Source organism: Mobula hypostoma, chromosome 4, assembly GCF_963921235.1.
Source record: "Mobula hypostoma chromosome 4, sMobHyp1.1, whole genome shotgun sequence".
In the NCBI taxonomy this organism is placed as follows: Eukaryota; Metazoa; Chordata; class Chondrichthyes; order Myliobatiformes; family Myliobatidae; genus Mobula; species Mobula hypostoma.
Window position 1 is genome coordinate 123,976,508 of NC_086100.1, and position 16,331 is coordinate 123,992,838.

Below are 16,331 nucleotides of genomic sequence, written 5' to 3' on the forward strand. Positions count from 1 at the left end.
CACTTCCAGGGCAGCGGCAATGCATGTGGAAGGGCATTCAAGACATCACCAACTACAGGACAACATCACCTGCCTGTGCTAGTGATGCCTCCCTCCCAGATGCGTGGAACAACTTCTACGCTCGTTCGGAGGCGGAAAATGACATGGTGGCAAGGAAGACCACTCCTCCTCCCAATGACCAGGTGCTGTGTCTTACCATGGCCAATGTGAGGAGAACCCTGTGCAGGGTCAACCCACGGAAGGCTACTGGACCAGACAATATTCCTGGCAGAGTGCTTAGAGGATGTGCAGACCAGCTAGCTGAGATTCTCACTGACATCTTCAACACCTCCCTGAGCAGCGTCATCGTTCCAACGTGCTTCAAGGCCGCCACCATCGTCCCCATGCCAAAGAAGTCTTCAGTGTCCTGCTTCAACAACTATTGTCCCGTTGCTCTCACATCCATCATCATGAAGTGTTTCGAGAGGCTCATCATGAGGCTCATAAAGACCCTGCTGCCCCCCTCACTGGACCCCCTACAGTTCATGTATCATCCCAACTGTTCAACTGACGACGCCATCGCTACCACCCTCCACCTGGCCCTCACCCACCTGGACAAAAAAGACACGTACGTTCGAATGCTGTTCATAGACTTCAGTTCAGCATTCAACGCAATCATTCCTCAGAACCTGATTGGAAAGCTGAAACTGCTGGGCCTGAACACCTCCCTCTGCAACTGGATCCTAGACTTCCTGACTGGGTGACCTCAGTCAGTCCGGATCGGAAGCAGCATCTCCAACACCATCATACTGTGCATGGGGGCCCCCCAGGTCTGTGTGCTCAGTCCACTGCTGTTCACTCTGCTGACCTACGACTGTGCTGCAACACACAGCTCGTACCACATCGTCAAGTTTGCTGATGACACGACCGTGGTGGGTCTCATCAGCAAGAACGACGAGTCAGCATACAGAGAGGAGGTGCAGCGGCTAACGGACTGGTGCAGAGCCAACAACCTGTCTCTGAATGTGAACAAAACAAAAGAGATGGTTGTTGACTTCAGGAGAGCACGGAGCGACCACTCACCGCTGAACATTGATGGCTGCTCCGTAGAGATTGTTAAGAGCACCAAATTTCTTGGTGTCCACCTGTCGGAGAATCTCACCTGGTCCCTCAACACCAGCTCCTTTACCATTAATAGACCATATTACTCAACTTTCATCTAAATGGTTTCCTTTATATTTAACTTTGATTGGTCGTATTAATGCAGTTAAGATGTTTTTTTTGCCAAAATTTTTATATGTGTTTCAGGCATTACCAATTTTCGTTCCTAAATCTTTTTTTGATAAAGTCGACTCTAAAATTTCTTCATTTATTTGGCAGAATAAGAATCCGAGACTGGGTAAAATACATTTACAGAAAGCTAAGAGAGATGGAGGTTTAGCATTACCTAACTTTAGATTTTATTATTGGGCTATTAATATTCGACATATGAAATTTTGGTTACTTGACCGGGATATACTATCTATTCCTAAATGGGTAGCATTGGAATTACAATCTGTTCAGGGTTATACACTTGGTTCTATTTTAGGTTCATCTCTTCCTTTTGATTCGAAACGCCTTAAGCAGGTCTCTAACCCGATCGTTAAATATGCTTTGCGTATTTGGTTTCAATTCAGAAAATTTTTTGATCTTAATCAATTCGGGTTAGCGATTCCTATTTTAGGTAACATATTTTTTCCTCCCTCTTTTACGGATCGCGCTTTTCAAACTTGGAAGACTAAGGGTATTTTACGGTTTTTGGATTTATTTTTAGATGGTTCCCTTATGTCTTTTGAACAATTATCTAATAAATATAACCTATCAAGAATACATTTTTTTTAGATATTTACAAGTTAGAAATTTTCTAAGTACTATACTTCCTTCTTTTCCAATGCTTCCTCCTATATATATTTTAGATTCGATAATTAACCTTAATCCATGTCAGAAAGGTGCATCGGCTATGATTTATAATATTATTATGAAACTTAGGAAAGCTCCATTTGATAAGATTAGGGTAGATTGGGAACAGGAATTGGGGCTTACCATTTCTGTGGATGATTGGGGGCAGATTTTACAATTAGTTAATACTTCTTCTATTTGTGCTAAACATTCCCTAATTCAATTTAAAGTGGTGCATAGAGCACATATGTCCAAAGATAAGTTAGCGCGTTTTTACTCGCATATTAATCCTTTCTGTGATAGATGTTCGGGGCAGATAGCCTCTTTAACTCATATGTTTTGGTCTTGCCCTACTTTGGAAACTTTTTGGAGAGATATTTTCAATATTATTTCTAAGGTATTAAATATAGATATCTCTCCTCACCCTATTACTGCTATCTTTGGACTACCTAAAATTTCTAGTAATCTTTCCCCTTCAGCCCGTAGAATGATTGCATTTCTTACTTTAATGGCGAAAAGATGTATTTTACAACATTGGAAAGAGCTTAATGCTCCAACTACCTTTTTTTGGTTTTCTCAGACGATTTTATGTTTGAATCTGGAGAAAATTAGAAGTAACCTTCATGATTCTTCATTTAAATTTGAACAGATTTGGGGACCTTTTATTCGATATTTTCATTTAATGTAATATTTACCCTTCTTGTTTTTTTTTCACTGTTTTAATGGAGGTCGGGATTGAGGACGTGATTTTAAGTTTAACTCTGTTTGGTTTCAAGTTAGCCCATTGCTTTGCTTTGCTTTTAGTTAGTTGCACGGTGGGTTTTTTTTTTGGGGTTTTTTTTTCTTTTTTTTCCATTGATATATATAAAATCTAGTATACTATTATGTTATTTTGGTTTCTTATGCTTAAATTACATTGTAGTATTTTCTTTTTGGTATTGTTATCTTTTGGAATTTTATTATACTTTAACATTGTATTAATGTTTATATGGCTTACCTTTTTTGTATACTTACTCAATAAAAAGATTTAAAAAGAAAGAACACCAGCTCCATAGCCAAGAAAGCCCAGCACCCTTTCTACTTTCTGCATAGGCTGAGAAAAGTCCATCTCCCACCCCCCATCCTCACCACATTCTACAGAGGTTGTATCGAGAGCATCCTGAGCAGCTGCATCACTGCCTGGTTCGGAAATTGCACCGTCTCGGATCGCAAGACCCTGCAGCGGATAGTGAGGTCAGCTGAGAAGATCATCAGGGTCTCTCTTCCTGCCATTACAGACCTTTACACCACACGCTGCATTTGCAAAGCTAACGGTATTGTGAAGGACCCCACGCCTGCCTCACACAAACTTTTCTCCCTCCTGCATTCTGGCAAAAGGTACCGAAGCATTCGGGCTCTCACGACCAGACTGTGCAACAGTTTCTTCCCCCAAGCCATCAGACTCCTCAATATTCAGAGTCTAGACTGATATCTACGTCAGTAATTATAATTTGTTCTCTACTGTGCCTGTTGTCTTGTTTATTAATTATTGTACTGCCCTGCACTGTTTTGTGCACTTCATGTTGTCCTGTGCAGGTCCATAGTCTAGTGCAGTTTTTATGTTGTTTCACGTAGTCTAGTGCAGCCTTGTGCTGACTCACAGTCTAGTGTAGTTTTGTGTTGTTTCATGTAGTACCAGAGTCCTGGAGGAACGTTGTTTCGTTTTTACTGTGTTCTGTACCAGCAGCTTATGGTCGAAATGACAATAAACTTGACTTGACTTGAGTGACATTTGCAGTTTTCCAGTCCTCAGGCCAGAGTCCAGTGAGTTTTGAAAGATCATAACTAATGCCTCCACAATCTCTACCACTACCTCTTTCAGAACCCTGTGGTGCAGTTATGTCATATCTGGTTAGGTGACTTATGTCATATAAACAGTTATACCTTATATATGCCAATAATGTTGCCTGGCATGACACTAATTATACCCAATAAATATGTCCGAGTGACAATACATACAATTTTCCTTGGCTTGTTGGTCTGCATTGGCTGTAAGTCCTTTGAGTCAGACTGAGCAAATCGATGTGCAATCCTTCTGACTATAGAAACAAACTGTGGTCACTTTATCTCTATCAAACAGGCCTCCTAAGTTAGTGGCTTCATTCCTGCAGTAACAACTAGCAGTGTTCCAGTCAATGACACATTAGCCCTGGAAATTCATACATGTATTCTCTCTCTTCAGTGCTATGTTTTCACCTTTCTTGCTGGGCACTTTCTTTTTGACCCAATTGCAGAACCTGTAGGGATGTGGGATTTCCTTCTCCGAAAGACAGTAGTCATTATCACAAAAAGATGGGTTGATGGGGCTAGTCATGTAGGAGCCAAACCAGCAGCTCTGTTTCTAACTTAGAAATCTACAGCACATTACAGGCCCTTCGAACCACAATGTTGTTCCGACCATGTAACCTACTCTAGAAACTGCCTAGAATTTCCCTAGTGCATAGCTCTCTATTTTTCTAAGCTCCATGTACCTATCTAAGAGGCTCTTAAAAGACCCTATTGTATCTGCTTCCACCACCGTCACCGGCAGTGCATTCCACGCACCCACCACTCTGTGTGGAAAAACTTACCCCTGACATCCCCTCAGTACCTATTTCCAAACAACTTAAAACTATGCCCCCTCATGTTAGCCATTTCAGCCCTGGGAAAAAGTCTCTGGTTATCCACACGACAAATGTCCCTCATCATCTTATACACCTCTATCAGGTCACCTCTCATCCTCTGTTGCTCCAAGGAGAAATGGCCAAGTACACTCAACCTATTCTCATAAGGTGCGCTCTCCAATCCAGGCAACATCCTTGTCAATCTCCTCTGCACTTATTCTATAGTATCCACATCCTTCCTGTAGTGAGGTGACCAGAACGGAACACAGTACTCCAAATGGGGTCTGATCAAGGTCTTATATAGCTGGAACATTACCTCATGGCTCTCGAACTCAATCCCATGGTTGATGAACGCCAACATACCATGTGCCTTCTTAACAACACCATCAACCTGCGCAGCAGCTTTGAGTGTCCTATTGACACGGACCCCAAGATCTCTCAGATCCTCCATACTGCCAAGAGTCTTACCATTTATATTATGTTCTGTCTTCAAATTGGATCTACCAAAATGAACCACTTCACACTTATCTGGGTTGAAGGCTATCTGCCACTTCTCAGCCCAGTTTTGCATCTAATTGATGTCTCTCTGCTCTTTGACAACCCTCCAGCCTATCCACAACAGCCTCAACCTTTGTGTCATCAACAAACTTACTAACCCAGCCTTCTACTTCTTCATCCAGGTCATTTAAAAAAAAATCACAAAGAGGAGGGGTCCCAGAACAGATCCCTGCAGAACACCACTGGTCACTGACCTCCATGCAGAATACAAACCATCTACAACCACCCTTTGCCTTCTGTGGGCAAGCCAATTCTGAATCCACAAAGCAAAGTCTCCTTGGATCCCATGCCTCTTTACTTTCTGAAGGAGCCTGACATGGGGAACCTTACCAAATGCCTTACTGAAATCCATATACCGTACACTACATCCACTGCTCTACCTTCATCAATGTCTTTTGTTACCTCCTCAAAGAGTTCAATCAGCCTCGTTAAGCACGACCTGCCCTTGACAAAGCCATGCTGATTTTCCCTAATCAGATTATCTCTCCAAATTTTCATAAATCCTGCCTCTCAGGATCTTCTCCAACAACTTGCCCACCACTGAAGTCAGTCACACTGGTCTATAATTTCCTGGGTTATCTCTACTCCCTTCCTTGAACAAGGGAACAACATTTGCAACCCTCCAATCCCCCAGTACTTCTCTTGTTCCTACTGATGATGCAAAGATCATTGCAAGAGGCTCGGCAATTTCCTCCCTCGCTTCCCACAGTAGCCTGTGGTATATCTCATCCAGTCCCGGTGACTTATCTAACAATGCTTTTCAAAAGCTCCATTGCTTTGAAATTGTTTGCTAGCTTGCTTTTATATTTCATCTTTTCCCTCCTAATTATATTAGTTGCTCTGTAGGTTTTTGAAAGCTTCCCAATCCTCTGTCTTCCTGCTAATTTTTGCTTTGTTGTATGCTCTCTCTTTTGCGTTTACATTAGCTTTGACTTCCCTTGTCAGCCATCGTTGTACTATTTTGCCATTTGATACATCTGTCCTGCACCTTCCTCATTTTTCCCAGAAACTTGAACCATTGCTGCTCTGCTGACATCCCTGCCAGTATCTCCTTCCAATTTACTTTGGCCAAGTCCTGTCTCATACCACTGTAACTTCTTTTACTCCACTGAAATACTGCTGTCAGACTTTACTTCCTCCCCATCAAATTTCAAGTTGAACTCAATCATATTGTGATCACTGCCTCCTAAAGGTTTCTTTACTTTAAGCTTCCTAATCACCTCCGGTTCATTACATAACACCCAATCCAGTATAGCTGATCCCCTAGTAGGCTCAATGACAAACTGCTCTAAAAAGCCATCTCGTAGGCATTCAGCAAACTCACTCTCTTGATATCCATAACCAACCTGATTTTCCCAATCGACCTGCATGTTGAAATCTCCCATGACTATCATAACATTGCCCTTTTGACACACCTTTTCTATTTCCTGTTGCAATCTGTGGTCCAGCTACTGTTGGGAGGCCTGTATAAATCTATCATTAGCGTCTTTTTACCCTTGCAATTTCTTAACTCAACTCAGAAGGATTCTACATCTTCCAATCCTATGTCACATCTTTCTACTGATTTGATGCCACTCTTTACCAGCAGAGCTACACTACCCCCACTGCCTACATTCCTGTTCTTCCCATCTACATGTTGGGATAATCTCCCCGCAGCATCAAGGCTTGCATCCATTATCCGTCCTAAATGCTTTTAAATGCCGCACTTTTATAAGTCGCAGGCTATCTCGGTACCCTTGTCCTCTAGTTCTTTAGCCTGGGTCTCTACTAAGTGGGCTCTCCTTTGATGATACAGGGTAGTATCTTTCCTGTAATCCCATTGGCTCTTTTCTTGTTAAACAGCCTTACGTGTGGCACCTTATCAAAGGCCTTCTGAAAATCCAAGTAAATAACATCCAATGATTTTCCTTTGTCTATCCTGCCTGTTATTTCCTGTGATTTGTCGGGCAAGATTTCCCCTGAAGGAAACCATGCTGACTTTCGTCTGTTTTGTTTCCTTTAGTGGATGGGTCTAGGTCCAGAGGGTACAGTTTCAGAATGAAGGTATGTTTGTGTAGAACAGAGATGAGAGGAATTTCCTTAGCCAGAGGGTGGTGAATCTGTGGTATTAATTGCTACAGACAGCTGTGGAGGCCAAATCATTGGATATATTTAAAGCAGCAGTTGATAGGTTCTTGATTAATCAGAGTGTCAAAGGTTACGGGGAGAAGGCAGGAGAATAGGGTTGGGGGGGATAATAAATCAGCTGTGATGAAATGGTGGAACAGACTCAATGAGCTGAATAGACTAAATTCTGCTCCAAGGTCTAATGGTCTATAGACTTTGCATATTTTCTCTCAGACTGCTGGTTTGAAAAATAAATCAGCCCTTCTGGGATAGTCCAGCAGGGTTACAATTCTTGACTGGTGACAAGTGTAGTCTTACCAATTAGTTTGTTTGGTCTTGTAGCCAAATGGCAGATAATATTGTTTTAACCATATTACCTTGTTATGGACTTATTAATTTACTTAGTCCAGTTGCCTCTGTTAAACCAAACTGTTTACTTTCAGAAGAAATTTGAGGTATTGACAATAAACATGAAGAATAAGTAGTAAATATGGAGACATCCATACATTAGATATGGTAGCAACAGTCAAAAATATCTGCTTGTCATGTTTTACCCAACTGTAAAGTAATGAGTTTGACTTTGTGGACTTTGCCTGCTGCTGTAAGTTATGGTCTCCACCCACACATGATCCACATGTAAAGTGCTGAGTAGTGAAGCTGAGGGTGGAATCCTCACCCCTTTCAGAATGAGGCACCTTTTTACCCCAGAGACTTACAATATCTATTCCATTGCATGAAAGTTATAAAAAAAAATTGAAGACATATTGACACACTAAAAAGCAATTGATGGTATTAAAATTAATTATGTAAACATTTACCTCCTAAGCTCCTAGTCAGGATTGCAATTTCAAAATAATGGAAACCTCAATTTGTGTTAGGCCCTTCAAGTGATTGGGCAGGTAGATACCTCACTTTATTGCTGGGAATCCCAACCACATAGATGGCCATGGCCAAGAAGGCACACCAGCACCTGTACTTTCTCAGGAGGCTAAAGAAATTTGGCATGTCTCCACTGACCCTCAACAATGTTTCTCAATGCAGCAGAGAAAGCATCCTATCTCGATGAATCACAGCTCAGTATGGCAACTACTCTGTCTAAGATTGCAAGAAGCTGCAGAGCACATCACAGAACCTAGTCTTCCTTCCGTGAACTCTGTCTACACTTCTTTCTGCCTCAGTAAAGCAGCCAAAGTAATCAAAGACCCCACCCCGCCCACACCAAATCTTTTCTCCCACCCTCCTCACCCCCCCCAACTTTCTGACAAGATACAAAAGCCTGAAAGCACCTTCCATCAGGCTCAAGGACAGTGTTGATCCCATTGTTATAAGACTATTGAACAGTCCCCTAGTGTGATGAGATAGATTTTTGATCCCATGATCTAAATTATTGTGACATTGCACCTTATCGTCTGCCTGCACTGCATGTTCTCTGTAACTGTTTGTTTTCCCTTGTCCTCCTCAATGCACCATTGTTATGAAATAATTTATATAGATAGCATTCAAAACAGTTTCACTGTACCTTCATATGTGTGACAACAGTAAACCAATTCCAATAGTATTCCCATTCTGAATAGTGACCATGATCCTCATCTCTGGGTCAAGGTGCACACAAAGCTGTATTTGAGATTGGAAAAAGTCAGATCTCAGTGTGGACAGAGTTTAATTTGTGGGCAGTGTTTCAGGGACACTGGCGGTAAGGCCTAGTTGTTCTACGAATAGTCAAGACTGTAATTTTCCAGCTAGGTGAGGTTAAAAATTTATGTTGCTCTAATGTCACAGTCATTAGTGAAAGTTTTCTGTGGGAAAACATCAAAGAAAAATGAAAATCATGCTGAGGAATGAGGAAGCAAATTTCCAAACTGGCAGTAAGGCTCTCAGAATATTGTATGCATGAATTCACATGACATCCTACAGTTGAGTGAATGAATATTCAGCCCAATAATTTGTCAGTTATGCTGATGGATGGATAAGCTCTGGGCCTGATTATCCTGGACCTACTCACTACTGAAGCCATCCATCCACGGCTCCCTTTTTTGCCACTTCTCAGACATGGAGAACTGGAATGAGCTGACTATCCCAGATGAGACGGTACATCCTGAGGTCCCTCTCCCACAATGCTCACTAACCGCTGGAGGCACTTTTGTTGCCTTTTAACGCATCAGATCTACAGAGGCATTTAAAAATTAGTCAAGTAGGTGTCACTAGTTTAAAAAACCATTAAGGCAATAGAATAGTATATTAAAACAATGCAATAAAACAAAATGAATCAAGCACTTAATCTATATTTTTGTGCAATTCCATTCAAATTAATGGGGTTGATGTTCATGTGCCAGCTCTCTCTGGTTTAGAGCTGAAGGCATTCTGTGAAAGGATTGTTCCCTCCTCAGCTTGTCTGCTGCTGGGCTCTCTGGTGAATCTGTGTTGCAGTGAATAGTTGGATGAGAGGGAATCAACACCTCTCAGACTTCATTTTTCAGCATGCACATTAAGTAAGTGTGAGGCATGCTGAGGATTAACTGACAGATCATGATTGCACAGGGAACTGTGGGCAGTTAGTATGCATGTCTGTCTGATGTCTAGACACTGGAGGCATCTCCCCTGCCTTGCAAAATAGTTAAATTATGCAGCAAATGCAGAATGCTTGGCAGATTAGGCAACGTCTCTGGAAAGAGGACAGGTTTAATGTTTCAGATGTGAGACCTCTGCTCAGAATTACAAAATACTGCAATGATGTCTTTTATTATGGAAAACCTGGGGATTTGGTTTAAAAACTTATCTGTAGGTTGATGCCTTACAGGGTTAGCACTTAGTTGACTATGAAAGACTGTTAAGTTTAAAGTTGAAGAGTTGTGGAATAGGAATAATTTATCTGAAGACGTGAGAAGTGAGTAGTGCCAATGTATAGAGATAAACAAGCTAAAAGGACATAAAGCAAACTCCAGGATTTAACTTATTTCCAGTGGAGGGCAAGTTTGTGGAAGCTAAGATCATTTGTCCACGTATGGCAAGATGATGTCTACTGTTCTATGTCTTGTAACATTGATCTGGATACATTTAATTTTGTAGGGAGCAAAGAGACACTGGTTCAAATTAGTAAAAGGTTATTTTATGATGAGTTTTTAACATTGTTAATGGCAGTCCACATAGTGTTAAGGGAGATAATATGCTGCAGTCATTTAAGAAACAGTAGAATATTTAATTCAAATAGCCTTTCTCAATCTTCAAGGGTACTGTATAAATGAAATCCTTTGTCTCTTTGTTCAGCGTTCTTAGATGTAGAGATGCATGCACTGTGATAGGAGATCATTTGAGCCATTGGGTTGATCTGGGCGAAGAAAGAATAAGCCACCCTACTCCTACTTGCTCAGTGCATGCTTTTGTAGGTGGCTTGCGTTTTTAAATGTATGCATCACATGCTGATTTAAATCCAATAGAGATTTTTCTTTAGGAAGTGGGTTCCAGGCTACCATCGCTTTCTAGATGAAGAAGTTTTCACTTATATTCCCTCTAATCCTTCAACTAATTACATTAAATCTATGCCTGCTAGTTATTAATCCTCTACTCGGAAAACTTGCCTTTCCTATTGGTTATCTAACCCCCTTAAAATGTTATATTATTAAATTTCCCCCAAGCTCTTCTGAAGAAAACAATCCCCCCTATCTAATCTTTTCTCATTGCAATAATACTCCAGTTCAGGCCTTATCCTTTCATGCTGCCTGTTCTTTCTCTAGTAGAGTCAAGTCCTTTGTGAAAAGTGAGGCCCAATGTTCTATCAGTACTCTTGTTTTGGGATAACTGGTGATTCTTGCATAATGACCATGCTTTTCTGTCCCATTTCTCCCCTTCAAGCTAAAACCAGAATGCATTCCCTGTCATCTGCTCATTCGATGTCCATTGATGTATTTTTCAATTTTGAGGATTCATCTATGCCTTCAGCCACCTTATTATCTTTTTTTTATCATTTTCAAACTTCCTGATCATGTCAGCTGGATGCAAATATAAAGGAAAAAAATGGGTAACTGTCATGAAGGATCAAAGTAGTGAGTCCTGTAAATCACCACAATAGTGTAGTGGTTAGCGCGATACTGTTACAGCTTTGGGCGTTGGAGTTCAATTCTGGCACCATCTATAAGCCTCCAAGTGGACCACAACCTTGTCACAGGGTTTGAAGATTTTTTTACTCCTCTCTGACCCAGAGAGCTAAGTTGGCTGGAGTCGGGCTTTGTGTTTTGGCTCTTGGTAGGGTCACCCATGTCAAACAGGTCAAAGGGTAAAGGCCAGACTGAGTTGTTTACCAGTCCTCCAGGTTCAGGGTTTGAGCTCAGGGCTAACAACCCTGACTGGTAAAAAAAAATGGTTACAGAAAAAACAATGAAGAATCCTTTTATATCTGTGTGTGACTGTATTTATGGACAGAGATGGTGGACTTTCATTGCTGCCCTAAATGCCAGTGGTGTGACAGACAGTAAGTAAGCACCATCTCCAAGGAGTTTATATGTTCTCCCGTGACCGCGTGGGTTTCCTCTGGGTGCTTTGGTTTCCTTCCACAGTTTAAAGACGTACATTGTAGATTGTTCTCTGAATAGGCTAGGGTTAAATGGGTCGGTTTGATTTAAAATTTATTTGTCTGTAATTTGGACACCAAAATGCTATAAATATATTTACTGTAAATTGTTCATAATGAGGGGAAATTAAAGAAGACTGGATCCTTGAAATATGAAATAGAAACAAATGCTGGAAACACTCAGGAGTATCTGTGGGAAGAACAACAGATTTAACATTTCAGTTTGAGAGACCTTCAGTCTTCATTCAGAGTTAACATTTTATTTTGATGATCTGCTGTTCTGACAAAATACCAATTCTTCACAGATGATGCATTATGTGCTGTGCACTGAAAGCACTCGGTTTTTATTTCAGATTCTTGTCGCTGTTTTGCTTTTCAATTGCAATTATACTCCAATTCACTTGGCATGTGGCACTGAAATGTTTCATTAAAATATCTCACGATTTCTGCTCTGGGAATCAGATGTTTACTGTCAAGATATTAAGGAGACTTCTTGGGGTGGTTATGGAGAAACTGTTTCTCCTAGTTGGGAGCTCCAGTTTAAGTTAACATGACTTAAGTTAGAACTGGGCCATTTGGAAGGAAAGACCTAAAAGACGTTCAGGGATGAATTTTAAAATCAAATTAAAGTGACCTTGAGTGAAATGCTTTCTCCAGAAGTATTTTAATGTTTTTTATTTAGAGATACAGCGCGATACAAGCCCTTCTGGCCCTATGTGCTGCACCGGCAAGCAAACCACTGATTTAACCCTAGCCCAATCACAGCATATAGGGATGACATAATTAAAGTTAAAATTAGCACTTGTTCATTATTTTCAAATCTTAAATGGATAACTTTTATTAATCTATTGTTTTATGGAATATGAGGATTTGAAAAGTATATGCAGTCACAAGCAGCTTTGATGCCTTTAAATGACTGAACTAACTCAAGAGGCTGAACAACCTATTCCTGTTCCTGATTCACAATGATCTTTAGAATGGGAGCACCTATCCTGGGAAATCATTACAAAAGTGTCCTCATTTGTTAACTTGTTTTGTCATTACATTCCAGATGAGTCGGTGCAGGAGTTCGCAGTATTTTTGCGTACTCTTGAGGAACAAAGGGAAATGATGGTAAGCAGAAGTACTTTTTGCTGGATTGAGTAGCAGGTATTATGTCTCTGTATGTTTTGGCTCTGTGCTCTGGGAACTGCCCTGCTTGCTTACTTTATAAATATGCATAATTTTGTTTTGGACAAGTCACAACAAACAAATAACATATTATCAAGAATCTGATTGCAGCGCACCACTATTTGCAAATTGTTGTAAATGCAGACTCACTCTCTCTTTGTTCTCTAAATTCCCATGAGCTAATGATCATTGTAGGATTGTTAGAGCTGTTGGGGAGGGTTCAAAAATTCAAAAATCCAAATTTCAAGAAGACTTGGGAGTCCTTGTGCATGATTTCCTAAAGGGTAATTTGTTAAATTAAGTTGGATGTAAGGAAAGCAAATGCAACATTAGCATTCATTTCAAGAGAACTAGAATATAAGAGCGAAGATGTAATGCTGAGTCTTTATAAGGCACTGGTCAGACTGCACTTTTAGTATTTTGAGCACTTTTGGGCCCCTTATCTAAGAAAAATTGTGCTAGCGTTGGAGAGGATCCAGAGGAGATTCCGGAAATGAAAGTGTTAACCTATCAGGAGTGTTTGATGGCTCTGTGCCTGTACTTGCTGGAGATTAGCCTAAACGGCTGAATAATACTCACTTCCCTGTCAGGCCTAATTACTAGAAAAGGGTAGCAAAGATGAAAAAAGATCCAGAGGTAATTTTTAAATGCAAGTTCAGGTTTCCTCCTCATATTAGGATGAGCCTGAATGTGCTTCCGAACAATATAAATTTTGGGTTTTGTTTGCTCCAGGGTCTCCTCATCTCTCTTCTCAGTCGCACAACATCTTTAATATTTGTGCTGAGTGTTTTCAGGCTCTTTATGCAGTGAGCAGTTATCTTATCCCTAGCCTCATTACTTGTCCTTCTGTGGGACATTGGCAGATTTCTTTTATTGTTCCTACCCCTCACAGGATTCCTTGAATGGACTCAAATTCACCCGTTCAAATTCGCTACTGTTCCTTTGTTTTATTTTTCTCAACTGTAATTGTCAATGAAGTACAAACAGAAAATTCTGGAAATATTCAGTAGATCAGGAATCATCAATTTGAAGAAAAACAGAGTTGATGCTTCAGGTCAGTGACCTTTCATCAAAACCCTAAAAGTTCATCAGCCTGAAATATTAACTCATTTTTTCGCTCCATAGCTGCTCCCTGACCACATGAGGGCTCCTCTTAATCACCCCAATCGTTTAAAAAAGAGGAAAAGTTTCCACTGCCTCGATCTGCAGATTGTTGTAGACTACAAAAACAATTTCTTAATGAGGATTATCACTTTTTCTGGAAATGTGATATTAATTCTGAGGCAGTCTGCAATTCTAGATATTTTCAGATGTGGGAGAATAAAGAATTCACTTCTCCAATTCTTCACATCACTTCACATCACAGCCAGGTGAGGACAGATACAACGTAACCTGCACCAAGTGAGACTGAGAAATGTCATGGATTCCCTGAAGACTTTGTATTCTGCATTAGTCCAGAGTTGTGCTGCAGTACAAGCCAAGCAGATGAGAACGTTGTATGCTGCTCAATCTAGCGAAACATAGACAGCAGCCATTACACAGAAGACCAGGAGGAAAATCAGAACATGGTTGAGTCTGAGGATTTTCAGGATCAACAGGAATGTGGAAATTATTCAGTATCCACAGACTCGTCTCCTAGCTGAGGAGACAAGTCAGACCATTGGCTACCTAGAATACAGGGGACTCTGACACAAAATTTTCATAAAGAGCTAGCAAAATGAATCTTCCCAAAGCAAGCTCCACCGTACAATGTTTAATACCGATAAAATGTGTCATTTATCTTCTGGGATTACAAAGGTGAAGCATAAAATCTCCTCACACCCTTCTATGCTGCTCCACCTGTACAGATATAACATGAATGAATGCTTCCCTGTTTTGATGACTGCTGGCCTACTGAAATATCTCTTAATTCCTGATGAGTGGCACCTGAAGAATTCAGATCCTTGTATTTAGAAAAAAAAATGTGTATATATATATATATTCTTAGAGGATTTCTAGTTGCTAGGAACAGGAATGTGCCGATTACTTTGCGTAACTTATGAAATCTTGAACCGCCCCTCAGCATTGCTCCATGATACTTATTCTGGAGAAGAGCAAACACCTCATATCAAGCTTTCATGGCTGGAATTAGTAGTTCTCTAGGGATCCCCTCATTTAATTTGTAGGACCATCCTGTATCTCCTGACCAAAGTTTACATGTTCCTTTGAGTGAATGTGGGAATGCTCTCCTCCTCTGTGACCCATTTCCTCTATGGCAGCATGGTATGTTGCTGTCATGTCGTTCGGGATATTGAAGCACTGAGGCCCATGTAAAGCATTGGGGTGTCCTGTGTGATGTGAGCAGATCTCATTGAGAGTTTGTTTCTGGTTGTTGACCAAATGCCAGTTTGAGCTGGATTTTGGCCAGTGTTACTGTTTTGCTCAATGGAGCCAAATTTTAATGCACCAAAAATGGGTGGAGTAGAATTTCTGGGCAGCCCCGTGATCATAGTTATACAGCATGGAAACAGATCCTTCAGTACAACTCATCAGTGCTGAATAATATGCCTTCCAGAATTAGTCCCATTTGGCCCATATCCCTCTAAATGTTTCTTATTCATGAACCTATCCAAAAGCCTTTTGAATATTGTAATCAAGGACATAAAGAGGCAGTGTTTCAAGAAGGTGGCATCCATCATCAAGGATCCTCATCATCTGGAAGTGGTCCTCTTCTCATTGCTACCATCAGGGAGGAGGGACAGGAGCCTGAAGACCCACACTCTGTTTTGGGAACAGCTTCTTCTCCTCTGCAATCAGGCTTCTATGTATTCCATGTATCTGTGAACACTACTTCATTATTCTTTTGCACTATTTATTTATTTTGTAATACTAATTTTATGTCTTTGCATTGCGTTGTTGCCATAAAACAACAAATTTCACGTCATGAGGCAGTAAACCTGATTCTGAGTTCATTCCATCTTCCAACCATCCTCTGCGTGTAAAAGCTTGCCTCTCAAGTCCCCTTTAAACCTTTCCACACCCACTTTAAATGACTGTCCTCTCATTTTAGACTCATTACCCTGGGAACGAAACTGACAATACAGTTTATCTAGGCTGATCGTTATTTTATAAGCTCCTGAGGTCATCCCTCAGCCTCCTTCGACTTAGGGAAAGTTTCAGCCTGTTGAAAAGCATCTGAAAATTTTTAAGGTCAAAATAAAGAACAAAATGATCCAGTATCACTGCTTTTTGAATTGGCATCCATTGGCCCAAATGGATAATATAACCATATAGCACGCACAACCTGATGCTATTTAAAGTTGTTCACTGTAAGCGCAGTGTAGTGTGTAACGGCCACACAAGTGCACGTGACTGACGCTAGTTAGAAACTGTTC

At 40.7% G+C, this 16,331-nt stretch overlaps 1 protein-coding gene across 2 annotated transcripts in view; it reads left to right on the forward strand.

The window, feature by feature from the left end:
* arhgap10 (Rho GTPase activating protein 10) overlaps positions 1–16,331 on the forward strand; it is a 212,224-nt gene that overhangs the window by 79,490 nt on the left and 116,403 nt on the right. For both annotated transcript variants that reach the window (XR_010017730.1, XM_063046452.1), the window contains exon 3: positions 12,839–12,900. Coding sequence is in view for 1 of the 2 variants with exons in the window: in XM_063046452.1 (XP_062902522.1) it covers positions 12,839–12,900 (62 nt within the window). In the remaining variant the exon portion in view is untranslated. The remainder of the gene's footprint in view (positions 1–12,838; positions 12,901–16,331) is intronic.